Consider the following 26,175-nt stretch of genomic DNA (forward strand, 5'->3'; position numbering starts at 1 on the left):
CTGGTAAAAGTAGAGCAGGTGTGTGGAGTGGTGAGGGGATACAGTTTAGTCTGCATGCCAGCATATCATAATCACTGGTTTCTTTGAGAGACAACTAAAAGGGACCAACTGTGTCAACCTGAAGCTAGGTTCGTCAGCCCTTGGGTTTGGCTTGTGAAGCAATAAAGCTGAAATGGGAGTATGATAAATGTACTGTTGTGGTGCCTTCTGTTATTTACAATACATTTAGTGCTTCTTGCCTCCAGACCTTGAGGCACGGTGAATAATAACAAGAATCTATACAATCTGTAACTAATAGGTGAATAAAATGTTAAGCTCACTATCTATCCATGTAACACACATATTGAAGTGAATTAATTTGGTGCCAGTTTGAAATTCTCTCATAACAGATGTGATCTTTAGCTCTGGTCGTCTTTTTTAAACTCTCACTGACTCAAAAGACTCGTGAGCTACGAACCTATCTTTCCTCTAACTGTATATCAGTCCTCCTCCCCCCTCTTGCACGGCTTCTTAGCAGAACAAGAACAAATTAAAGCATTAACTTGAGCCATTTATCAAGGGACGAGCTTGGACAATTATAAATGGCTGTGCCGTGTGTATCTGTAAAATCTAATACATATGTTTTACAGTCTCACACTAGCAGCCAGAAATATATTTTAAAACAGTGCATATTAACATCGCCTTTTCTTTGTGCTCAGCACAGTCCTGATAAATGTCAGCTGCATCCGAGCTGTCAGCTCTGACCATTACAAGCGTTACCTCTTTCAAGGCACACAAGAGGTCCAGCAAATAAATCCTTGGGCTGAATATATTAAAACAAAGCCTCTACTGATCTGAGCTGTTTACTCAGAAGGAAGGTGGTTCAGAATCTCCAAGGAGGAATAGTTCCAGTGTGTGTGTGTGCGTGCGTCCCTGTGTGTGTGTGTGTGTGTGTGTCTGTGTGTGCGTGTGTGTTTAACCACAGTTTGAAAACACTTAAAGACGTTTCCTCTATGCATTAAAAGGATAGCGTTGTTTTCTTCTGGCTGTCTGAGATAAGCTTTGCCATTCATGACATCCTGGCAAGTGAAATATACATTTTTTATCATTTAACAGTGCATGGCGCAGGGCAAATGTAAATGGGACTTCAGATTCAGACTAGTTGCATTACACTTTTGTAAGAAGAAATTCAGTCACATGTTCCTTCTATCTGTAAACTTTGAATTTATAGTCTTTTTACAGGTCTTTTTGTTAGCTTTGTTAATTACCCATCTTTGTTAGCACCCTCTTTTTGGAGGTGCTAAAGAGAATCTTTTTTCCAGCTGTCACTCGATGGCTGGAGTAGTCCCCTAACAGGTAATTAAATAGGACTACTACTACTACTACTACTAATAATAATAATAATAATAATAAATAATAATAATAATAATAATAATAATAATAATGCAATTTTTTAAAATCTGAAATCATTCCATAGACTGGATATTGGCTATGAAGCCTTGAATGAAAAAATATACATCTTGTAAAGCCCCCGACAGACCCACTGCAGTGGATGCATAAAGGAGATCAATATTTTAAGTATTAGAGAACACCCATAACTCCACAGTGTATAGTACAGCAAACCCTGTCATAGTAACCAGCTGGGCTGCAATATCATAAGCACACTTTGTATTAAATATGAACGCCAATAGAGAGACTAAGCAGGGTGTTTTACTACAATGCAGTGCAGTTCTAGTAAATACAGTATGCACAGTCAGAACCTCTCCTGCTGCTCTCGGCATGCCTGTAAACCTCTGCTGTGTTCACTGGTGCATAAACAGAATGTCTAACAGTTATGTGTATGTAGTGAAAGCACTGTATTGCCCATATATGACTGATCGGATATGATTTTAGGAATTTTAGGGCTGATGTAACCAGGTCGTCAATGTATAATTCAGTATTTAAGCCACTGCCATTCCTAGGTAAAGACCATCTGTGGATACTTATCAAAAGTGCTGGGATGGGGTTGTTCCTTTACCCAGTGTTCATAATGATGGGATTTTATGCATATTTTATGTTTTTCGGTGACTCTCTGTTTGACTCCTGATGAAACACACATTGCCCAGTCTGCCAGCACAGAAATGCTAGGAACTCCAAGTAAAATGCAGAAAATCTGAAACGAAAGAAAATCAATACAGACAAAAGAACAGCTGTGATGCACAGTGCTCTAAGGCATATCTTTTCGAAAGGCAGGAACACAGAGGGCCTTGCAAAAATTGGTGAAATGTGGTGATCTATTTATTCTCTTGTAAAAAGCACGCTGCAGCTAGAATTATTTATACTCGTCGTTTTAATGGGTAAAAGAGGAACAGGCCCATCGCAGCATTGTAAAACGCATGACTTGAAAATGACACTTATGGGTAAGAGAAACTGTACATGTTCACTTGAATGGCTGGGATCTCTTATCCTTCCCTAAAACAACAGCTATGTTTTTGCCCAATGTCAGTTACAAGTCTACTGCATAGCCAGTACCATATTATATGATATGAATAATCAAATATTCAGTTTTGTTTTTTCAGACAGAATTAGGCCTGTGGATGTGAAAGAGTCCTTGAGGATCTTAAGCCTCAGCTCCTAAATGACTTTTAAATGATCAAAACCACCCGGATTGGATTCATATAGAGACACTGCAGCAATACGTGGCGAGCAAGCAGCGGTCTTGTGTAATGCTGCGCTTTGCTTCCCAGTATCTGCTCTAAAAAAAGAAAGCATGCAGCAGTGACAATGAAACACATTTAAATCTGAATAGCATAAACCTACAGCGTGCATTCCCTTTCAAATCGAAATAGCATCTAGTCTGCAAAATTAAATGAAATGGCTCCCCCAGAGCCCCATTCATATTCGTCTCTCTGTGAGAAGAGCGTTGGGTTAATCTATCTCCTGTCTACGCTGCTGATGTAATGTGTACTTTATATGAATCGCTCGATCGAGCAGTCAATCAGTAATGCAGGAAATGAAACCAATCCGAAGGCGTTTATATGAAACTCAAAACACACTGTTGTGGGTAAATATATGAAAGATGTTTCAGTTTAGCAGAAGCTTTGATTGCAGCATTAGCATTCCAACTCGTTGAAAGGTGCTTCCCAAAGCCTGACAAATATGTTTAGAGAGGCACACGGAGATGTGGGTCGGATTGCAGGAAACCGAATTCAATAAATACTAATATCAAAGGTTTAGGAAGGACCGTGCAAACGGGGGACTCTGTACGCTCCCCCCACCTAGCGTAATGGACTCAACCTGATTACAGTGGTAGGACCTGTCTGATACACAGAACATCAAGCACTTTGCTCTGCAGCAATTACCACCCAGTCCGCGAGCAACTTCTTTGTGGTGCCATTAAGATATTATATCACAAAGTCAATAATGTGTGCACTAAAACAAATTGCTGTGACACAGGACAAGCGCAATCTATCTTGACATCAGTTTGATGAAGAATATCTATAACACGTTATTAAACGGTTTCTTTAAATAAATGCTGGGGGGCCATTTAACAATATTTGTATCGCTGTACCATTTAAAACGAACATTGTAGTTGTAGCAAGATGGTATTACACTGGACAGATGCCACGGACAAATAAATACTGCAGTATGACTTAAACCAAAAAACTTAGTGAGAAGTGTTGAACAAATGGCAATAACATCGAAACTAGTAAGAAAACGATGCTGTCAACTTTACTCATTGTAAGGTTGTGGCAAGCAGGAAAGAATGAAGGATGACTGAGTGAAATGGCTTGCCCAAACAACAGTTCACACGGTAACCGAATCCTTCTTAACTCTTAACTTTTCTAACTGCTGTACTGTTGCAGCTTCTGTAATGCCTTTATCCTAACTTGTCCTTTCATCTCTGCCAGGCTAATAATGGCCTTCAGCTGCCTTCTTTAGGCGCTGCGGTTATAATTTTCCACATATTAGTATAGCACTCACATGAGCTACTGCTGTGTTGTATATGCCCACAGGTAATGCAGTGTGAATGTCACAGAAAGAAATGGCCTGAGCCAGACAACTTTCTTCCTTCCCCTGAGCCAAGCAATCATCAGTGAGCATGCAACAGGCGTTGACAGCACGTGGTTAAGAGGGTGCTCACAGCTGCTCTGCCCCTCAAAGGGAAGGGTTCTCTGGGTGATACACAGCAAGGAGACCCATCAGAACCCTTGTCAGGGGTCATTGACCACAAGCGTAACTGAAGTGTGCCTCCGAGAACTTTTTCCTTTTGAAGGCGCAGCTGAAACAGGGTGAAAATGGTTATGTGATAATAGAAATGTCAATTTATTTTTTCTTTGCAGGCGATTTTCTGGAGCATTCGGAAGCCGGCTTTGCCCTAACGTTGTTCCTTACTGTGTGGAGGACATTTTGTTGGTTTGGCATTGGTGTATAATGAACCAAAGCTACAACAAACACTGCCTTTTAATCCTGCCTGCTGTGTGTGATTATCAGGTGTGGAATCTAACCAGCAGGTAGTTGTGTTCCAGCAGGGCATCAGGTATAAAAAGATCCTCTCAGGGCTGCTGCAAAGCTAAAGCCAACAAGCTAAACTTCGTCCACTCTACCCGGAGAAAGAGTCCTAGACCTTGCTGTAACCCTCTGATCACCGTGAGAGTGACCTGGGATCAGAACATAAGGAAACCAAAACCGCCGATGGCCGGGCGAGTAGCTGAGGTTTGTTTAGTATTGAACAGATTAGTTTAGGGATTGTAGATTCCACCAAGGTCTAGAGAGCGAGGTGAATAAGCAGGACCTCCTATGCATTAGGAGCAGCGCACGCTGGTTTCACTGCACCTTTTGTTTTATATTTTTGTAGTGTTTTATTTTGCCTTTTGTACTCCGGGCTGTATGTCCCATGTGAGTTACCATTGCTGGTAGCATCATGTGGGGTTACTGTATGTTTTATCTGTGTATATGTGAATAAAACCTGCATGCCTGGAGGGTGTATCAAGTTCAACCTCCGTCTCGATCCACAGCCAGTCACTCAGCAGCGAATGCACGCACCCACGCAGCAGTAACCTGTCACACCTTGCTTCAGGTGACTTGAAGAGAACAATAGCAGGAGTAACAGAACCCTCAAACATCATAATAACAACGGGGCACGCATCTGCTAATGAACTCTGTAGCTTAGATTTCAGCGGCTATTGTTCACTGTGTAAAAAAGTCACAAAAGGAACCATCACAGCCTCCAGTGAGTGCCTGGATCCTCGTTATTGTTTATTATTTTGCATTTGTTAAATCGTATTCAACTTGAATTGCTGGACTACCACAGTGGGTCATAGATGTGCAAGATGCGCCCATATACGTTACCTGAGGACTTTCCATCATTAATACTTCAAAACAACTGAATATTGACTGCCGTTGAGGGATATAGTAGAAAACTGTCACCCCAAAGGTTGAAAAAGTGACAGTGAGCAATGATGAAGGCCGAGGGGCTTTATAGTAAACTGGAGGTTACTTTTTCAACCCAAGGGGAACAGTTTTCCTACTGAATGATGAAACTTATAGTTAATATCTGTTTTATATAACTTACTTAAAAAGATTCATATAGAAAGATCCGTGACAGTGTGGCTGGTCCGCCATTTTGTTTATCAGGTGGTGGAGCCAGGAGGCAGTGTTCACCGCTCCACTATAGAACATTTTTTTGGGAAACAGTACAAACTGATTTTGGCCACATGAACCTAACAAAATAATAACGTGCTTTAATGCATGCCTGTGCCTGACAGCGTGCTAATTGCTTTTTTTTGTGCTACCAGTGCAGTAACTCTTGATCAGAGGCCCATCTTAAGACATACAGGGTTGCTTTGCATGATCATTAGTGATTACCTAAACAACCTGCTGTTTGCTTAGCTTTTTAGAGTTTTGTTCTCCGATTCACTGTATTCACTTTTGAGGTTCTAGTTAGGGAGCTGTATTTGTGTTAACAGCACCCAGGAGGCTGGGTCAAGGGTAGAAAACAGCCTGTTCTTGAAAACGACAGAGATCAGATATCCCAGAATATATTGCAAACTGGGATCTAAGCAGAAATCATGACAGAGAATCGTACAAAACACACTTTCAAAGGTCCCACGAAATGCTGGTTCTAGGATTCCCCCTTCCCTCGAAAATTTTGGACAATGATTAAGCTGTCCTAAATTGTTAAAATTACATTTAGAATCAAGGAAAGAAAAAGATAACGACATTAGTTAATTTACTTGAATTATGAACCCATCAATGATCTTACATATCACTTTGATTTTGCAGGCTGTACAATGACTGTCTGCTGGCTTTAATGTCAATTTGCTGGTGTGACCCACGAAATGCAGGTCACTTGGGTGTCCTGACATTGTAGGATATTTAACAGGGAAGAGATTACATATTAAGGAAATGCACTTAATAAAAAAAGGACCTCTTTATCAGGGTCCAGTTGTCTGCAGATAGCATCAACGGTACGCCCCCGTCTTTAAGGAACAATCTGTGTTTTTGATTGAAATAGACTTGGCTGGGTCTCAGGCTGTAGGAAATCCCTGGATGAAAGCATTGTGAGTCAAATAACTCAATCCAGTCATGCTGTGGTACTGGAAATGATATAAGACCTCACACTGGCTTCACGGCTGGCATAGACGCCTTATCTCACATCCTGATCTACCCAGACCAGACTGAAATAAAAACGTAATCTGTTTTGAAATGTTTTGCTCGGATATAGCCCAGGTGGAGTCCTTTCACCATTCGACTTGTCATGTTTGTTTTAGGTTTTTTTTTTTCTAGTCTGAACAAGTTAGAATAGAGCTTGGTTTCGGTATTATTTAGGACCATGCATTTTTTTTTATATTAAAGAAATCAATAATGTGAATTTTAAAGGAACATTCTGCATATCCCCAGTGACAGGGTTATAGAATAGACTACTCTAACTTAACACACTGTACAATATGTCAGCTGCATGTTGAAAAACGCAATTTCAGTGGTGACAAAACTTGTTATAGACATTCCTTTTTAAGTTTTTGAGGTATTGGAACCTAGACTTTTTAATGATCTTTTCCATTTCAACAATACATTCAGCTGGTTTATTTTGATTTGCTCTTAACCCGGGTGTTTGAAATACTGTTGAATCTTAAATCTCAAACGCCTCTATTTTCAACATGCTTGTTGCAGATGGAAAGTGTTGCTTGGCAGTGCTTTGAGCCCTTCTGAGATTTGCATGGCATTATGATTATGTTGACTATCAGGGCTGTGCTTTTCTCAAGTGCTGAAATGACATTGCAATTTTTTATTTTCTGACCAGAATAATAAATCATCGCCGCTGTATATAATCAACAAAAGTGTCTCATGCCTGTGTGTCTGCTTATAAATTCAGGAAAGGTGTCAGACAACGCCATTCCGTCCTGCCTTATAAAAGTTTACTACTGTAAATTCGCACAGTAATGTTTTCCCATGCTTCTCCCAGGGTTATACTGTGCATTTACCAGAGTTTACCATTGCTTGCCATGTTTTGCAACACCTCTCTGGGCTTTACAATGCTTACCTATGCTTCACCATCCTTTATCACACTTTGCTATACTTTTGCAATGGTAAACTTTTCTAAGGGCTATGGTGTGCTGTGGAGTAATGCCAGAGTGGGGCTATGCTTAGATCTGCAAAGTCATTTCACTTATTGTTCTAAACCAGGCGTGAAAGACAGGGTCGGAATTTTCCGTATTCCGGCGATCTTTTCTATTATCAATAGATGTTTTTGGAAAGGCAATCACGACGTGACGATATACAGAAAGATAATTGAAGATTTACACACTCCAGCAGTGTGATACACACTCGGAGTACCACACTGACAGCTTCGTCAAAGTGATGTAGTGAGGGTGGAATATAATACAGAGCCGTGTGGTGTGCCAACATATATTTTAAACAGTTCCATACTTGTTTTCCATATCAAATACAGCGTGCCACTCTGTTCATTGGGATTTCTTGAGGGACAGCTGCCTTGTGGTTACTAATTTCACTATTAACTCTTTTTTTTACTGCATACCTGTAAACTAATCTAATACATATACCTATGTCTTTTTTTTTGCAAAGGATTTCCAAAGTGTATTTGGTATTTGGTTCATACTGTAGATACCAAGTCAGATTGTTTCCACCCATTGAACGTCTTCTTTCCAATCATTTACCAAACATACTGCATCCCCTAATGAGTGACATACGGTGCTTTTAAGCACCTAGAAGGCACTGTGATGCAGTTGAGCTGGAACTGTTTAGTTGCAGTTATACTCTGCATCCTGTGTTAAAATAGTTTGTCTAACAATATACTATGGCTTCATTTTGTAATCTGGTTATTTATTTATACCGTTTTACTTCGTGAGATGTTTGGTCGAAATACACACACACACGCACACACACACACACGCACACACGCACACGCACATGTACACGCACACACGCACACACACACACACACACACACACACACACACACACACACACACACACACACACACACACACACACACGCACACACACATGCACACACACACACACACACACACACACACACACACACACACACACACACACTTTTAGAAAGCTCTTGTTTAGTCAGTTTTCATTTAAGGTGAGTCACGTTTCAAAAGGTCAAAGTATTGGCTAGTTTGATGATGTGACCTTCTTCAAAGAGATGCTAACGCTTTGAACCTAAAATCTTTTAAACTTGTTCTATTGACTTTTGATAACCGACTTTGGTAACAGTAAAAAAAAAAAAAAAATTAAAGCCGTAATTTCCTAGGTCCTGTATTTTGTTTGTCAATGTCATTTGGACATCATTTTAACATTTCACTGCCACCCGATCATAAGAGTCTTGTCACACTGTTTAATTGTTAAAGAAGTATACTTATTGGTTACTTGTCTATTTTATTTCACTTTAAACATTAATGCATTAACAGATCAAATGGGTGGTTGCACTTTAGAAGCAAGATCTACCCATCTTTGTCTAGCTTTGTAGAGTTTTATTTATATATATTTCATGAAGCAAATCTGGTCTTTGTTATTAAAAGCAAACTTGGGAATTTAACCACGTACTTGAAATCACGGACCGAGATCGCCATGGCCTTAACCCAGAGTTTAGTGTAAACAAAATATCTAATAAAGTTTCAGTACAGCTATTGGTAAAAATGTACATAAGCAGTTCACAACGCTAAGGCAAATGAAAGGGTTGGAGTTACTGTGCAGTACAAGGTGTCGTTTATGGAATGTGTTGATTAGAATTCATATTCAAATAAAACATTCCGAGATTCTATCAAAGGTCAGTCATGAGCAGTCAGTTCACTGCCAGGAAACACCACTCGACAGCTTCATTAAAGAGGATGAAGGTGACAATTACTTGTATATAGATGGTCGATTAATACAGAATTGACTGGATACACTGGTAGTATGTACATAGAGTCGATATGTTTTAAGAGCAGTCACAAATCTTAATAGAGCCATTGGATCAATGAGTCCAGGTTCAGTTTGGGGCAGCACACTTGTTTTGTCTCTTAAAAGACTGCTATGGAGTGCCTCTTGGCCCAGATCTCTCCCTTTCTCTTGTTTTCTTTATTCTCAGAGCTATCATCAGGGCCCCTTTTGTGTCACTGACATCTGCTTCCATTTATTTGTAGTGGCTTCAGAAAAACAACCTAGTGCCTTTGTTTAGGTGAAGAAGAGTTTCAATTAATTTAATAATAATAATAATAATAATAATAATAATAATAATAATAATAATAATAATAATAATAATAATAATAATTAATTGAAATGTACATATTGCACTCCTGTCTGTGAGTCCGTAACACTACGCTTGGTAAACACAATAAATGCCTTGATTTTAATCCAATCTTTGCTAAACTTTTATCATACACCCCTAGCTTTATCGGCTCAGATTGCATTTGGCTGTAAGCTGATAAACTTTTGATTTGTATGAATATTTGCACTAATTCACTTTTTTTTTTAAATCAGTCCAAAAGCATTATATCATCACTTGTGTTTGACTGTGATCTTTCACTCTGTACATTTATTACATGATTATGAGGCTCCTCTGTATGAGCCTGCACTGTTTCGGAAATTCTTTTAACTTTTATTAAACTATAAACTGATGGGAATGGAACAGATCGTATGTAATTGTGATGTTTCTGCAGTCTTTAATAGGGATGCTGACATTCAGATACCAGCCTTAACTAGTCATTTTGACAGGTTCTTTTTTTATCTCAATATTGATCATGTTTTGGAACCCCAGGGGTCCTTATTAGAGAACACTCCATCATGTCAGATGTGATTGGTTAACTGTAGTCACTGTGTACCTTACATCACAGTACAATAGCCAGTAATTTAGGACAGATTAGAGTTTGCTGACTGAATTGCTATAGGAGCATCCACCTATACCATACATGCATTCCAGATCGTCAGTGCAGATCACACATGGGAGATTGGATAGGAGGCACATTTGTAAGCATTACAGAAAAATCTAATCAATAGCCTCGCAGTAGCATAGTACACCGTTGCAAATTCCTACACAGAGACCCCTTTAAATGCCTTTTCTGACTCAAGACTCCCCACTGCAGCACCATATAGTGTAAGTCAGTTTGTATTGGCAGCCAAAACTTCACAGGCTAAGACTCATACACGTGCTCCTGACCAAATCTTAATCTTCAATTATCTCTGGGTGAGGATATGAACAACTTATTCAATGGCATATGGACGCATATCACCATAAAACAGGGCCAGGGTGGTGTAGTTGATCTGTTTATTAAATGGTTGAACATGCTTTTAAAACAGATACCCCTGGGTATTAGCGTAGTGTCCTAAATTAACAATACTATCGCCGCTGGATCCCAATACCCAAGCCTTTGCTGAAAAGATGATAAATCATGGCAGTGCTTGTCGTCAGTGACCATAGACACACTCTGAGAAACACACATTGAGGTGAAAGTGGAAAAGGACAGGACGGGGAGTGGCTATATAAACAAGCAAAATGATTGGCCTGTAATAGATAATGCTGAGGACCCAGTTGAGGCTCTTAATTGGCGATCTGTTGCAGGAGGTTTGTTTTATCTTTCCACTTTCATATCCTCTGCTTTGTTCCCCCTTCGGCCTGTAATTGGCTGCTCTGATAAGGGAAGCTAATACAATCAATAATTGATGTGGGAGACTGTTTGCACATGATATTACAGCTCTTGTTTTTTTTAGACAGGTATTGTTAATTGGAAGTAGTACAAGCTCCCAGAGATTCAGGTATTGCTGCTACTGTAAAACTGTTACTTTGAAAAGCCTGGTTACAAGGGTATAGCTAGGTAACTTATTCTTAAAAAGACACCGTCAAGTCATAGAAAGTCAGTCTAAATATACAGTGACCATAAAAAAAAAGCTTTCTGACTCATTCAATAGTACCTGTACTGTAATAAGAAATATATCTATATATCAAACAGTGGCAATTGTGCTTTTATTTAAACTAGCACAGTTTGCACAGAGATGTTGAATCACAGTCACCAGCACCACGGCTTCCTACTCCAGTGTAATCTCAATAACCAGGTAATGAATCATAGTCCTAATGTTGTGGACTCCCCCATGCAACATACATCACACACGAGACCCCTTTGATATGATTGCACACATCCATCACTGTTGAGTTACAGGGAGGGGGAGGGTGGCTGTGTAATACTGGAGACTTGCTTGAGTGTCTGCAAATAGAACAGGAATATCCCCAAGTGGTAAGAAAACTGACACGGGTGGCAATCTCAGTTGTGCTGGCTTCTGTCAATTAATTAGCTAAGCAGTTTTAATATTATTAAGCAGTTTGGTCCTGTCTAGGGACGATTATCTGCATCTTTAAGATATTCCTGTTTGGCTTCCATTAAAATATCATGTCTGGAGTCGTTGAAATACAACTAGATTCTCGGTGAAGTATATATTAGTGAAGAAGATGGATGGCGTCTTTCCCACCCTCATAAACCAATATACAATCTAGCGACACATTTTATAAACGAGGGAACTTAAACAGATTGCCTGTAAAGTTCCCCTGTGTCTCCAGCACACGACATCCTGTAGATGTACGAGTCTAGTGTGTATTTCAACGGACCATTAGAGTTCAAGGTCTCAGGGTTTCCTCATGAAGCTTTGATGCTGAGTAGCATCTTGTAACATGAGCTGGTCCATTTAGCTGGTCCCATTGCCCCAGAACAATGCTAATATTCTTAATTTGCAATCCACACAGAATTATTTAAGGGCCCATGCAATAAACCACTGTCTTTTTAATAAGGCAAGGTGTAACTAGTTTGTGAGTTAGTGGTCTGTGAAACTAGCTCTTTGCATCTTGTAGTTTTACTCCATTGAGATGAGAAATAACATTGAGAAATAAGATGGAAAAACTTGTAAAGTAAGCTCTTTCCCATGGCATTGCTTGCACTGTTTTGCTGTCTTTTTCAGGGGTGTCAAAGAGGTTTAAGAAAGGGCCTTTACTGATGCTTATGTTGTTTTTGCTTTTTGTGCTTTCGAAAGAACATTAATCACCAACATACTATATAACAAAAAAAAGACATTGAGAATGTTTTTTTTTCATTATTATTTTTTAGTACCTTCACATTTGAAAGGTAAGAAAACTAAGAGATGTAAGGGAAACCAAAGAGTTAATTCAGTTCCAGTTCTTGAGAACGTTTTGTAATTCCTTGTTCATACGTTTGCGTGGCTGGAATGCTATGTACTCTTCCGACTGACAGGAAAGTATCCCAGCCTCAAATCGGGTGGCTTCCTAGAATAATTAAAGTCATTAAAATGCACTTGGCTTGCTCAAATCAGCTCACAACAGTGTGCTGGTAAGCAGTGGTCTGCGGTTTGAAATCCCAAGAGGTCTGTGTGAGGTTCACTAGCTCGCTCTCTCCCCCTCTCTATCTCATTTTTTCTTTGGAAATTACCAAAGATCCTCTGCAGAAGGGTGTAACCCCCGCACCCCCAGAAGCTAGTGACATAACACAAGACCCCAACATGTACGAATGGATATTGAGGACCTGGAGGATATCTTAGGGGGTAGGAATGTGAACCAGCCAGCCAGCCTGGGTGTGGCACTCTGTAGTCTATTGTCTATTCTCTGTACTGCTATTGTCATTGGAATACCTTGGTTCACTCACTTGTGACATTCTGTACAGTAAACCTGTTTTCAGTTTGCATTTCCACAGTTGCTGTGCATCGCATAGTGTGCTTCTCATCAGGACGTCAGCATCGTTTGATTGTGTGTTTGAATTATTACTGGAAATGTCACCACAATGGATGTCATGCTGCATCAGATTTCTCTTTATCTTCAGGATGGGACTGGAATTTTGTATGCTCAGCACTTTATTATTTTAGAAAGTCTGTCTGCATATTGGTTTATGCAAAAGTGCGGTTTGAACTGTGGACTTCTATCTATTGAAATACGTTGTGTGTCGGGTGTCTGTTATAAAATAAGAGATGTCATCCTGTTCAGTTTGGGCAAGAAACAAAGCTGTGTGAAATTATGTTTCTCATAAGAGACACCCAACACGCAACATATTAACTTGTGATAAATCCACAAAACAAAAACTCAGAACTGTGCAGATATGGTCTATGCACAGAATGACAGCTGTAAACAAGATAAGATGTACCGGAGTTTTGACAGATCCTTAGCAGCGAGCAGTTCATTTCCTATACATGATTTGTAACGGAAATGTCCCATCTATGCCATTAGCGATCCACTACAGTGCCTGGCACAACAACTAGCTTTCATCTTCTGTTAAAGGCTGGTCTGGTTCTTTGTTTGAAGAAGTGAGCTTCGGCCACAAACATGGATTTCCATCAATTCGTATTCCTGGTATTTGAAGCACATATTTAAAAGAAGCATTTTAACTAAGAACAGCTGCACTGACCTGGGGCTTCAATAAAGAATATAAATTCTGTCACAGAAAATTGATATGCAGCAATAACTGATTTAATGCCTACTGGAGCCATCTAATACTGTGCATGCAGAAAAACAATTCCATGCCAACTGGCTTGTTATGGTAATGGGTATGTTGTAATCATTTTTCCTTTTTACAACTTTGTAATGGATTTATGATGCTTAATAAACTTTGGTATCTGAGTCATGGGGGGCAAGAGGTTAACAGTCGGTCAAATTGCTTGAGTTTAAAATCGACACAGGTGTCAACATTATTGTACATCATCCTCTTACATATTTTCCCCAAAGATCTTTATCAGAGTGGTTACAAAACCACCTGGTTCCTATTCATTGCAGCCGTGAGAATAAAATATACACCGCTACAAAACCAGAGAGCAGCCGACAAGACTGCAGGACCACCACTTTGGGTCATTGAGGGTTCTGTACAGTGTTGTTGAGTTACCTGCTAAATGTGGACTCTGTAAATCTTCAGATTTGAATTCCATAGGAGTACCAGCATTCCATGATGTTTCTCTTGAATTCCAAAGGAGTACTAGCATTCTATTATGTTTCTCTAGTTATTTTTAATACATTTTTTAGTTCAATAAAATCCACATTGGCTCAATGAATTAAAGTGGAGCACCATAGGAATGATGTCTTTTCAACTGGAACCCATTGGAATGGATGGCACTGCCTAAAATAACCCCAAACTCTTATATTTGATATAAAAATGGCTATAAGAAGCTCAAACGATAAATAAAAAAGATACATGACATGTCCTCTGCCCAATCTGGCTGAAGTGATCTAGGTAAACAATAAAAAAGGTCACTGTTCTCAAAAACAGCTATTGGTATTCATCAAGATGACAGACGGCCCAAGCAGGTTGCAGGGGTGATCAATACTTTTAATGTCACAAGCATTTAAAGGTTGGTTTTGCATAGTGCTCTCTGAATGTGGAGAGGGCTTATCACTCTCAGCGTATTACTGTGCATGATCGTGGTGTACGATGTTAAACTCTTTTTCATATGATTTGTGTTTCATGGTCTCGGCTAGGTAGGAAACAAAGAAACACCATTGTTTAATTGTAAGGCAGAAGTTGCCTGGGGCAGTTTTAATCTGCTTTGATTTAATCATGCAGTTTCTTTCCAAAACGTAATGGAAATATATCAGCTGTATCCCATTTTAGAAACCGGAAACCCTGTTAATCTTACAATTCCATGCAGAAAGTCTTTGGATCCTGCGCGACTCCAGAAGCTTTCCTCTCCTTTATTTACAAGACGTCAGAAAGCTCCTTCACTGAACTACACTGTTTTAATGGGGCATGAAATTGATGGCTGCAGCCTGGCCCGCATTGGCTTTGGTTCTCTGTTAAGACAGCTAATGACAGAGGGCTGTCTGGAAAGCATTGTTAGCATTGACAGGTTGATCTGTGGCTGTTAATTTCTTTGAGGCAGTGAAACCTTTAGGGAGAAGGAATGATGCAGTTCATTTACAATATCAACTTTTTAAAAGTTCACTTCCACCTGTATTTTCAATAAAAGCGCACAATACTTTTACATTTTATAAGACTTTTCCTTGTTCTGTAATTGAAATTTTATTTCAATGTCTCTGTAACTTCAATAAAACTATGCTTTTGGCTTTAGTTTCTTGATAATATGAATTACTGACTTTATAGAAGTTGTTTATGATAACCCCCCCCACCACCACCACCATGGTGTTTGCCCCTTTTGATCAGTTGCTGGAACTGCACTCATCCCTCTCCCTCTCCCTCTCCCCCCCCCCTCTCTCTCTCTCTCGCTCTCTCTCTCCCTTTCTCTCCCTCTCCCTTCCCCTACCCCCCCTCTCCCTCTCCCTCTCCCTGTCCCTCTACCTGTCCCTCTACCAGAGAACTGAAGGAAGTAATAATGGATCCATCACCCATTGCTTTGTAGTCCATCAAGTCTTTGGGAAATGCGGTCTCTTGTTTCTTTTTGATAGAACTGAGTGTACTGATTCAGATCAAAAGCTGTGGGAGTGGAATTAGATTAATTAACTTTGTGAAGCCAGGGGCCATTGTTCCAATTACAGGATCCCATTCCCGGAGAAATCAAGGAACGCTGCATACTTTAAAAGAGCAGGAAGCACAAAGTGACATTTGGATGTCCTTTTGCGAGTACTCTGTTTTCTAGTTATGATTGTGGGGGCTGCTTTTATTACTTTTCTTTCATGTCTTTCATTGTTGTTGTTTCCCAGACAGGAGGGTGATATCAGCCACCCTCCAGAGTTGTTTTTTTTCTAGTTTTGTAACATCAATGGGTATTTTTCCCCTTTCAGATTTTTTTTTCTATATAAGGTGTAACTGTAAGGCAGGGGTGTCCAATTACAGACCAGGAGGTTCCGTTTCGAACCAGGTTTAACAAGTAAAATTATATAGTTAACTACTTCAGGGTCAGAGTTAATTAGTTCAGTTAAATAACTTAAAACAGGGTTGGAACAAAGACCAGGAGTGCAACGGCCAACTTTGGACAGCCCTGCAATTATGCCTTATTGGTCATCATAAACACCACTGAAGTGTGGCGAAAGGCATTCCTGGTCTGTGTTGATTGCTCAGGGGCCTGGGCCGGTACAGTGCAGATTTAACTCAAAGCCTGTCAGAAAATAAACTGTATATACTGAGTTCCAGACATTACACAGTGACTCAGTGTCTTGTTTATATTACCACAGTTTAAAGGTGTGCACAATTTCAATGCTATGCATTATACAAACTTCAAGAGGTGACCTGGCAGGTATCTGATACTTCATGTGACAGCTTTCAACAGGCTTCATATCGTCCTGCAGTCAATAGAGTGTTGTAACAGTAACATTTACACTCAAGTCAATATAGTTGCTAGGATTATTTTCTTTTTTTTTCTTTTCTTTTTTTTTTTTTTTTTACCAGCAAGAAGCCAGTAATTGTGTTCTTATTCCCATCTAATCATCAGTAAACTAGCCTTATGGAATTTCAAACATGAAAACACTGCCAATCTAAAATACACAACTTTATTGAAATAATCCCTTGTGGTAAAACAAATACCCATTACAAATATGTTAATGTGTACGGGATGTGCAATTCTGCTTACGTCTCAGTCCTGTAGTGCAGTTTTTCATACTTCATATAAAATGTGATTTGGCTGACATTTTGCTTTTTTTTTTTTTTTTTTATTTATATTTTAAAGTGTGCGTCCTTCCTTAGCAGGCTGTAAAGGGATCTGTTGCTGGTTTTATGATTCGTCTTGTAAGCTGTTTGCTGAAAGTTTCCACCAGCGAGTTGCTTTGCTTCAGACGTTCACTGCAGCACTGCCACACCACTGCAGTGCACCATACCATGGGAGCGTGGCACAGCATAGAAATGAAACCTGCCACATGAAGGCACCAAACAGTGGGCAAAATTGCAGGACTAGAATCTGACTTGAATTGAAATAACATTGACACATTTCTTCTTGAGAAAGTGCTCAATCACTGAGATTAAAAACAGCACAGGATGTCATTCAAATTGGTTGTCAGTTTTTTTTGTTTTGTTTTTTCACAACAGCATTGCAAAGTTGCCAACTGACTTTGTAATCAACTGATAACAGCCACCTGAAAAGTCTTTGCATTAGATAGTTAGTGGCAGATGGGAATGACATCACTATATAAAAATGAACAATAGTGTTTACTTATTTACCTGTAACTTCCCAGTGATGTGTTTTATCAGAATGCTGGTATATTAGAGCTCAGCAAAGTTATTTCAATTGGGCTCCATAATTCATTACATTCCTGCCTCCCTGTTTCTGTTTATCTTGTTGTGAGAGTTCTAATTGGATTCCTTAGTTATTTTTGTCCCAAAGAGTAAGTGTTGTGAATAAAATCACAGCACTGGCTGATCTACAGTCTGCTATAATAACATTAGCCACAATTCCTATCTGAGCAGGGTTGGACTGATGGCACTAAAGGGCAGGGAATGTGACAATAAAACCAGATGAATTGGGCATTGTGGAGCAGTGAAGTTTCAGTACAAATGCAATTACCAGGTGCACGGCAGTCAAAAGCCATACATCACAGCAGACAGTGGGTTCCTGGCTGGTCTGCTAATTAGTAAATGCTAGAAGAAAACAATGTAACCCTTTAAATATCAATTCTGAAAATGAAGGGCTTTTCTTAGATTATGAGGAGATCTGTTCAGCTCTGGCAAATGGAATCACACAGACAGAATGAAAGAACACCTGAAAGAATACTTTCTGTTGGGTGTACAGTAGGGCTACCCTGTGTAGTCAAGACGACACTGATTCGACATAAGATTTAACTTCAGTAAGTTCAGCATGCCGCACACACAGACCCCCCCACACAGGGAGATGCAGCATTCATGTAGTGCATATAATACATCTCAGGTATTCTGTTTGCATAGCACATGAAATCATTCAACTTCTTTCAAGGGGTATGATTTAAATAGATGTTAACACATAATCACATATTACTAGTGTCCACACCAACCTCAAAAACCATAAGACATCAATAAAGAATTCCAATGAAAACATTTGTCTTCTTGACTAGTAGCAGTACAATAGCATTGAATTTCCATAATAACATTGTATATATACTGTAACTAATAGAGACTACCCAGCAATCTGCACAATAAATTAACCAGTTCCACCAAATTTGGTGCAACTTTTAGCATGTCTTTAATAAAATATTATCCAATTCTTTTAGAAGTTTTGAAGTGATTGTGTGCATCACAACTTTTTCAGGCTGCATGTCCTTTCACATTATGCAAACATTTTCCTTTTTTTCTTGCAAACTCATCCCCCCCCCATCCCCCCCCCCCCCCCCCGCCCCCACCCCCCCCCCCCCCCCCCCCCCCTAATATAATGATACAATTTATACAGCGTGGCACAAAAGCTTAGACAAATGGGTCAGGGAGTTATGCTATCAGGTTTACAACTTCTAACATTCCCAGGGCAATCAGGACTTGCACGATGTGGAAAGAGCTTAGACCTGCTTCAAAAAGCCTTGCAGAGGTGTGTAGTGTGCGTCACACTGTCTGCAGCATGTCATCTCGGGCTGAACCTTCTAAGAGATGTTTACCTCTCTCTCAGGAATTCATCACTTGCTGGTAGAAGGGAGACACTGATGCACTGTCTAGATTTAAAGCATCACTAAAAATCAACTGTTTAATGTTTTTTATTGAATCAGTACTGTAAATTCAATCATTATCCTGTGGTCACTCTCCTGTGAAATTGGGATTGTTAATAGGAAAATCTTTGTGAGTTGGTTATGACTGAAGACTCCCAGATGATAAATGTAAAGCCGAAGCCCATCATAAGAACCCTGGTTTTCACTGTTTATGTAGTTCTAGCTCATGCTCACTTTGTGTGCCATTAGTGATCAGGGTCCAGGTTGATAGGTAGTTGGCAGCGTGATGTGTGTTATCTGTGTCATTCACTGAACTGTGTTCATTTTGTTCACTTTCTCCATGGACAGACATTAATTCCACCAGCCAGCGATCTTATCTTAAGAGTCCCAATTCAGATCTGTTTGATTACGCTCCTAAAGGAAACAAATAGAACTGAATTCCAGTTGCTTTCATTGACAAAGAATAGTATAACTTTCTTCAAAATTTAGTGTTGTCACAAATGAAGCATCAAATGTGCAATGTGAAACATCCTTTTTTTTAAGGTCTTTTTGATGCAAAACGTGTCTGGCTCGACTGCAGAGAAGTGTCAGCTGTGAGGTTCCGAATCGGAATAGCAAGATGTTTGTCGCTGCTAAACACCTGCACCTTCTGCCTTAAAATCCGCTCTCCCTTTGAGGGCAGGACGCTACCGCATCTTTAAAACTGTCACGTGAATGACTGGGGTGGACACACAGGGAGCGGAACTTCACCAGTGCTAATACAGCAAGGTTAATTCACAGCATGCTTCTGCTCCCTGTCCAGCAGCTACTTGAAGCCTCACCTCCCATCTGCTGTTAACAATTTTGCCTCCCGAGACACTTAGCTTCATGTTTTGCTCCATCTTTGCCCATTCACACTTCCTTGACCGCTCAGTAAATAGACAACCCATTCAAAGCCACAGCAGCATTCACCCATCTCTCCTTTCTGAAGCCACAGTTCCATGATTAGAAGCTAGGTACTATGGGTAATTGCTGCCTGGCATCATTTGACTGCACTGAAATTAAAGTGTGAATAAAAGACTGGCCTCCTGTGTTAGGTGTTGCCAGGCAACCTTTATTGTCTGTCTGATGAATAGGTATTATGTTGAAAAGGATTGGGAGCAGGTGACCGTTAGCTGTATACTGATGACCCGGTGAACCGAAATGGTTAATATTTCCAACTTGAAAGGGAAAGGCATGTCTCTGCTAATGCATGCGCAAAGAATACATTCAATAAAATTCTGCATTATCGGGTGACCAAAATCTTGCTATCCCTAATTCACCTTGTTCTTCTGCAGTAACGACACTTCTAATAGTATTAAAATCAAATGAGATCAGGTTTGTAAATGATTTGAGTTTAACCCGAAAGTTTTTCCCAACTAAACAAAATCCGTAATTCATATTTATCCATATGAATCCATATATGTCCATAATTCACCATCACTGCCATGTAGAGTATTTTCTTTCTTCTTCTTCCTTGCTTTATCTGCGGACAGCATGAGTCGTGTTTCAGTTGTAACAGCGTGGCAGATGGTTTCATTTCCATAGTGTGTGGGCTGGTACTTAGCTTTCGTTTTCTGCTTACTACAGATCTTTTTCCCCCTCTTATAACCTTTGCAGCTTTGAACACATTTTGCTGTATTGTGGCTCAGCCATCGGGAATCACACAGAAAACAATTAGAGGCAATTGAGAGTAGGTGCCCTGATGTGGGAGGTAAAGCAGACCAGTGATTGTAGCATCAGATGTTAATGCAATGAAACGTGAGGCCGAATGTAGTAAAAACATTCATTCATTTCGAAACATGAGTGTGGGAGTATTAGTCATACAAGTACAGAATTAGAAATGCAGCAGAATCCCTCAGTTGGTAATATAGTACCTTGTTCATTGTGTTAAAAAGAATGATTTGTATGTCATTTTTTTTCTTGCATTCTTTCACAACCTCCCTCTGCTGCATGTAGCAGTGAGGGGGGCATGTCTGTTTATTTCACAAAGTGAGAGAGCGGTGTAATGGGGAAGTGTTGTGTGATGCACTGCCGTTGCGGATTCTGTCCCGACAGCAGGACGAGGTGAGGTTAAAAGATCTAAAACTACGAATGCAGACGAACCCGTCTTTTTTGCGTTGTGGTTAAGACGGGTCCAGCCTACACCTTGTTACAGTGGCAAGGCGGCTTTAGGAGGGAGGAGGAAAAGTAGCAAACTGGAAATTCAAGGTCTTGTTTGTGGGAAACTGCAAGTAATCCTATTGGCACACTGAAATAGGATGGGGAGTTACAACTCTACCAGCGTTGCAACAGTTTAATTACTGCCCCTTTTTAACTGCATGCAGTTAATTCAATTTATTTACAAAGTGGAAATCGTACCTCATTTATGACCTCTAAAGTTGGGCTTTTAAACTGTAGGCAATTGTGGTTGTGATATTTAACATCACACAGCAAAAGTTTCTTTAAATCGCTTTGTTAGACTGTATGCCATCTTAACTAAAAGCAACTGCCTTCTTTCCTCTTTCAGCTGATTTCAAGCGATGCGGATGGAGCTATACAGAGAGCTGGGAGGTTCCGTGTGGAAAATGGATCTTCTGATGAGGTCAGTGCAAAAGCCTGGAGGATACATGTGTTATACTGTGAAGCTCTTAATAAGACTAAGAGCCAGACTGCTGTCAATCGTTCTATAATAGAAGCCCATGGGGTATTGCTTCCAAGCAGTGGTCCTTTCAAAAATGACACACCAACCCTCCAATCTTAATATTTTATTATTATTATATTTTGTTTTAATTGTACTACAGACTTTATTCAAACATAACTGTTAAGAAGTAGGACCCACACAATGGGCCAGATTTGCAAAGCATTTTTTAATTAACTCCTGTTTTTTGAAAGAGGTGAATCAACTTTACAAAACTAAAACTAAGCAACTATATATATATATATATATATATATATATATATATATATATATATATATATATATATATATAGAATATATTTCAAGTTCTCTTCAGCACTCTCAATGTGTTTTCTGTCTCATTTTGTAACAGCATCGTGATTTTTTTCTCCTTTCAAAAAGTAGTTTATTAAAGAAGGAATACATGCTCAGTATGTCTCAAAGTCATCTATTTTAATGGTCTACACAGTGGTGGATCTAAATACTGCTCCACTTCAAATTTTAACCCTCATCCTTTTATTGGATCTCTTTCTACCCTATTTATACTGCATCCAGTTAGGTAATAAAGGGGGTCCTGTTAAACAACAGCAGGATTTAGGAAATGTAAATGCACCCCACCCCAATGTAGGGCTCCCTTACTGGGGGGGTTAATGTATTACTGACTTTGTATTTCAAGCTGGTTTGAATTGGGGGAGAATAAGGAAGAGTAGTTTTGCAGAGGTCTTTCTGTGTCAAAGCCTTTTCATCTCCACTTTGATCTTGGAGCAGCATCTCCTGCTGGCTGCACATCAGACACCGGGGAAATAACATAATGTCTGGGAAAAACAAACTCGTGTGGGAAAAAAAAGACCCCTCTGCTCTCTCGTCTTCTCTCTGTGTTCTCCTGATGAGCATCAGCATGGCAACTGCCAGTTTGGTTTCTCCTGTATACTCAAGCATGAATATGCAAAGGCATTAAAGCAACAGGAATGTTTTTTTTGTCTTATAAAGGTAAGAAAAGAACAATGGATGCCAAGAAGGAGCATTTTTTCAGCTGGTTCCTTGTGTACAGCCTGCGTAAATTAAAATAGATTCTTCAATGTAATGGCTCTTCAGGGATTGACAGGGTAAGCCTTTGGAGTGGGTCAGACAATCCCTTTTTGGCAGTGTCAGTCTGATTTTATAATCAAATTATAAACCTGTATTTGATCTCCACTTATTGACAGACTCACAGTGAGCTGGGTGAATCTGGTCACCGCTTGGAGCAAAAGAAGCAGCTCATTGGTTAATGACAAGAAGGGGGCGGGATTTCACTCTGCAGCTGTAATGACTGCCTGAAACCAAGGCATACAAACAGAGAGCTTTTCTGAACCCTAATGTGATACTAGATATCATTTTGTGTTTATTATAACATGTGCTTCTTTCAAAACTGCACATGTGAGACAGAGAATGGACCTGCATTAACGCATAACTACAGCACTTGGGTTATATTATACATTATAAACCATGTCTCCACTGGAACTTACTAGTAGCAGCTACACAGTTTCACTGAGAAAGTCGATCTCCTGCTCAGAATGTCGATGATAAAGCATTGCAAACATTTAAAACAGATGAAGTGCGCTAACATTAGGTTTTCACCTGTGTTTTTTATTTATTTAGATGTAAAAACATGTTTCTAAGTGTTCGGTGGCTATCTCTAATCAAGGTGAGGGTGGACTTTCTCTTGCACTCTTTGTATTACAGACCTGACTCGCTTCACTCACAGGCCTGACACAGCAAAGAGTGTGCCAGAAATGTCAGCTTGATTAGAGGCAGCCACTGAACGCTTACAAACACACAATAGGTGCTACACTATGGATAGCTGGGTGTCAGATTCGCCTTTCAGAAACACTACGTCCGATAAAGCTGTGCTGATCCACTCACTTAAGGCTGAATTATACTTTGAGTAAGTACAGTAGGGGCACGAATAGAGTTTTTTTTTTTTTTAATGAAATGTGGTTCATTGTCCGTACCAACTGCCTTTGCTGTGTAGAGTCCTGAACACAAGTGATTTACCGCGTAGTGCAGCCTGCCGCTGGTTCTTTAGGGCTTGAATTGTGTCGATGGATATTGATAAGATGTTAAGGTGTCCGTCTTTAGGACAGATAGCTCCTCCGTTTACCAGTAAAGCAGAAGATTTACCTCAGATCTGATGCCCAATCCAGTCTTAGTATTCAACGTTTTATTGACAATAAACAAGACAATATTACTGCCAATTTTGGCATATATATATATATATATATATATATATATATATATATATATATATATATATATATATATATATATATATATATCTAAAATGTATATAAAACCTTACAAATAATACTTCATATGTCACAATGTAATATTGTCTTTGCTATAATTTATATATTTTAAAATAGATATGGAATGGACTTTTATTTCACAAATGTCCCTGTAGTTCATTCAGGTGGAATGTCCCTCAGCTTAAACTTAAATATTATAATTTCTAATTGCAGAGAGATATGACTATATGAGGCTTGCCAATGGATGTGCTGAGAGATTGAAAATTCAGCTCTTGAGATACAAAGGCAGCAAAGGTTTTAAAAAGGCCTGCCATGTTAAACGGTGATGGGAAATATTCCCAAAAATGATTAGTGATGGTCTGCTTCAGGCGTTTTCAAAGTTTTACAGCTACCAGAACAAAAAAACTGCTACTGTAATGAATGCGTTATTAAGTATCACCGCCTCTTAAATTTGAACCATTTGTTAGGAAGAAAATAATCTGTATTTCAAAGGTGCGTAAAACAAGTAGGAAACTGTAATACACCTAAAGTGAAGGCTGTCTACAGTAAACTGGTTAGCATTACATTGCACTCTCCCTCTTCCTCTATAACCCCTGTTTAGAATGTGCTGTATCCCACAGACAGACTGTAACACCTGCTCACCTGTGTGCTGCTGAATCACTTGCAGAAGCCATCAGCTTCCAGCTGTGAGCTGCTCTGCAGTGCCATGTGGGCTCACGACTGCACAGGGACTTGTAGGCTGTCGAAAGCTGTCTGTGGGTTTCTATTTAGCAGCCTCAAGGGGAGCCGAGGGTACACAGTGCAAGTAACGGCAGCACTGCTGTGGGTCTCCTGTTGGAAAGGCAATCTTATTTTTAAACCTGTTTTTATTCCTCAGCTATTACATAGCTTGAAGGTGTCCGCTAAGGGGATACATGATCTGTTCCACACCGTACTAGTGCCGTATGAGAGATTGGGCTATATTCGCTTGATCTAAATACCATTTAATTAATTCAAATAGCGCTCTTCCAAGAATTAGCCTACACCAGCCACTTGGTTCATCGTAGATGTCAGGGTCCAATGTATTTCCAGGGACGTGTCGAGACACACGTGGAAAAAATAAACTAACAAATAATGTAAATGTAATTTGCGTTCAATGTACTTTACTGCTTTACAGATAAACCAAACCAAAATTCAGCAACGACATACTGCACCAGTAGTAACTATTGTATTGCTAAACAAAATGTCATGAGTAAAAGTAAAAAGAAAATTTTAAAAATCAGCGGCTTACTCTTGTTGTTAAATACAGAAACGTAACCTACAGACAGCCTGTTCAACTTTGAAAAGTAATGGGCTTGCTCTTAGTCACGTGTAATGTTCTGACAGGTGCCTATCACATTGCATTGAGTCAGGATAGTTTAGCTATGGCACTGGCGGATGCTTCATTCTTCCGTTTCTTTAAGTGAAGGCACCCCCGTGTGTATTTTAACTGTAATGTTTACTAATACAAACAGCACAAGACCGTAGTTATATTTTGTGTGCGGTAATGCTTTAATGGCGTCTGTTTTTGTGCTAGACTTCTGCAGGTGCAAGTCATATCCCTGTATATCATATCCCTGAATCTCATATCCCTGTATAGCATGTTTTATGCATTTCTCTATTTGAAGTATAATGGATTTTCTTGTTGTTGCTGCATCTTGTAAAGCGCTTTGTGATGGTGTTCCACTATGAAAGGCGCTATATAAAATAAAGATTGATTGATTGATATCCCAGATGAGCACAAAGGTGCATTTGCTCTCTATGGTTGGTAAGATTTGAACTGTGGAAATGATCATTAGTGGTAGTTAGTGAAGAAGGAGATCATTCTTAATCTAATTGATTCCACGCTAATAGAAATCTATATAGTAGTTACATATAGGCCCTTTCACTGAATTTCACTGGAGGTTTTCACCCCCCCTGTGGGGGATATAAAAATGTTTTAGTTCCGAGAGCCTTAGAAATGTAATTCTTATGCACATGGTAATTCATTTTCAGAGATCATTGTTAATAATAATGTGCACGGCAGTCCCGGTTCTGTAGAAAACAATACGTATGTGTGTGTGTTATATAATTATCATTATAAAGAGTAGATTATGCAAAGAGAGCTATCTATGTTCGCTGTAGGAACAGTCTGATCGCTTTGTTTTGGGGATACATCATTTGTCAGTTGTTAATATTCCACGGAAATGGAA

General features: G+C 39.5%; 1 protein-coding gene across 1 annotated transcript in view; it reads left to right on the forward strand.

Moving 5' to 3' along the window:
* The window catches only part of LOC121306680 (GTPase-activating Rap/Ran-GAP domain-like protein 3), an 80,061-nt gene that overhangs the window by 31,982 nt on the left and 21,904 nt on the right, over positions 1 to 26,175 (forward strand). The window contains exon 3 of the mRNA XM_041238511.1: positions 21,531 to 21,605. Within this exon, the coding sequence (XP_041094445.1) occupies positions 21,531 to 21,605 (75 nt within the window). The remainder of the gene's footprint in view (positions 1 to 21,530; positions 21,606 to 26,175) is intronic.

This window comes from Polyodon spathula, chromosome 49 (assembly GCF_017654505.1).
Source record: "Polyodon spathula isolate WHYD16114869_AA chromosome 49, ASM1765450v1, whole genome shotgun sequence".
NCBI classification, from domain to species: Eukaryota; Metazoa; Chordata; class Actinopteri; order Acipenseriformes; family Polyodontidae; genus Polyodon; species Polyodon spathula.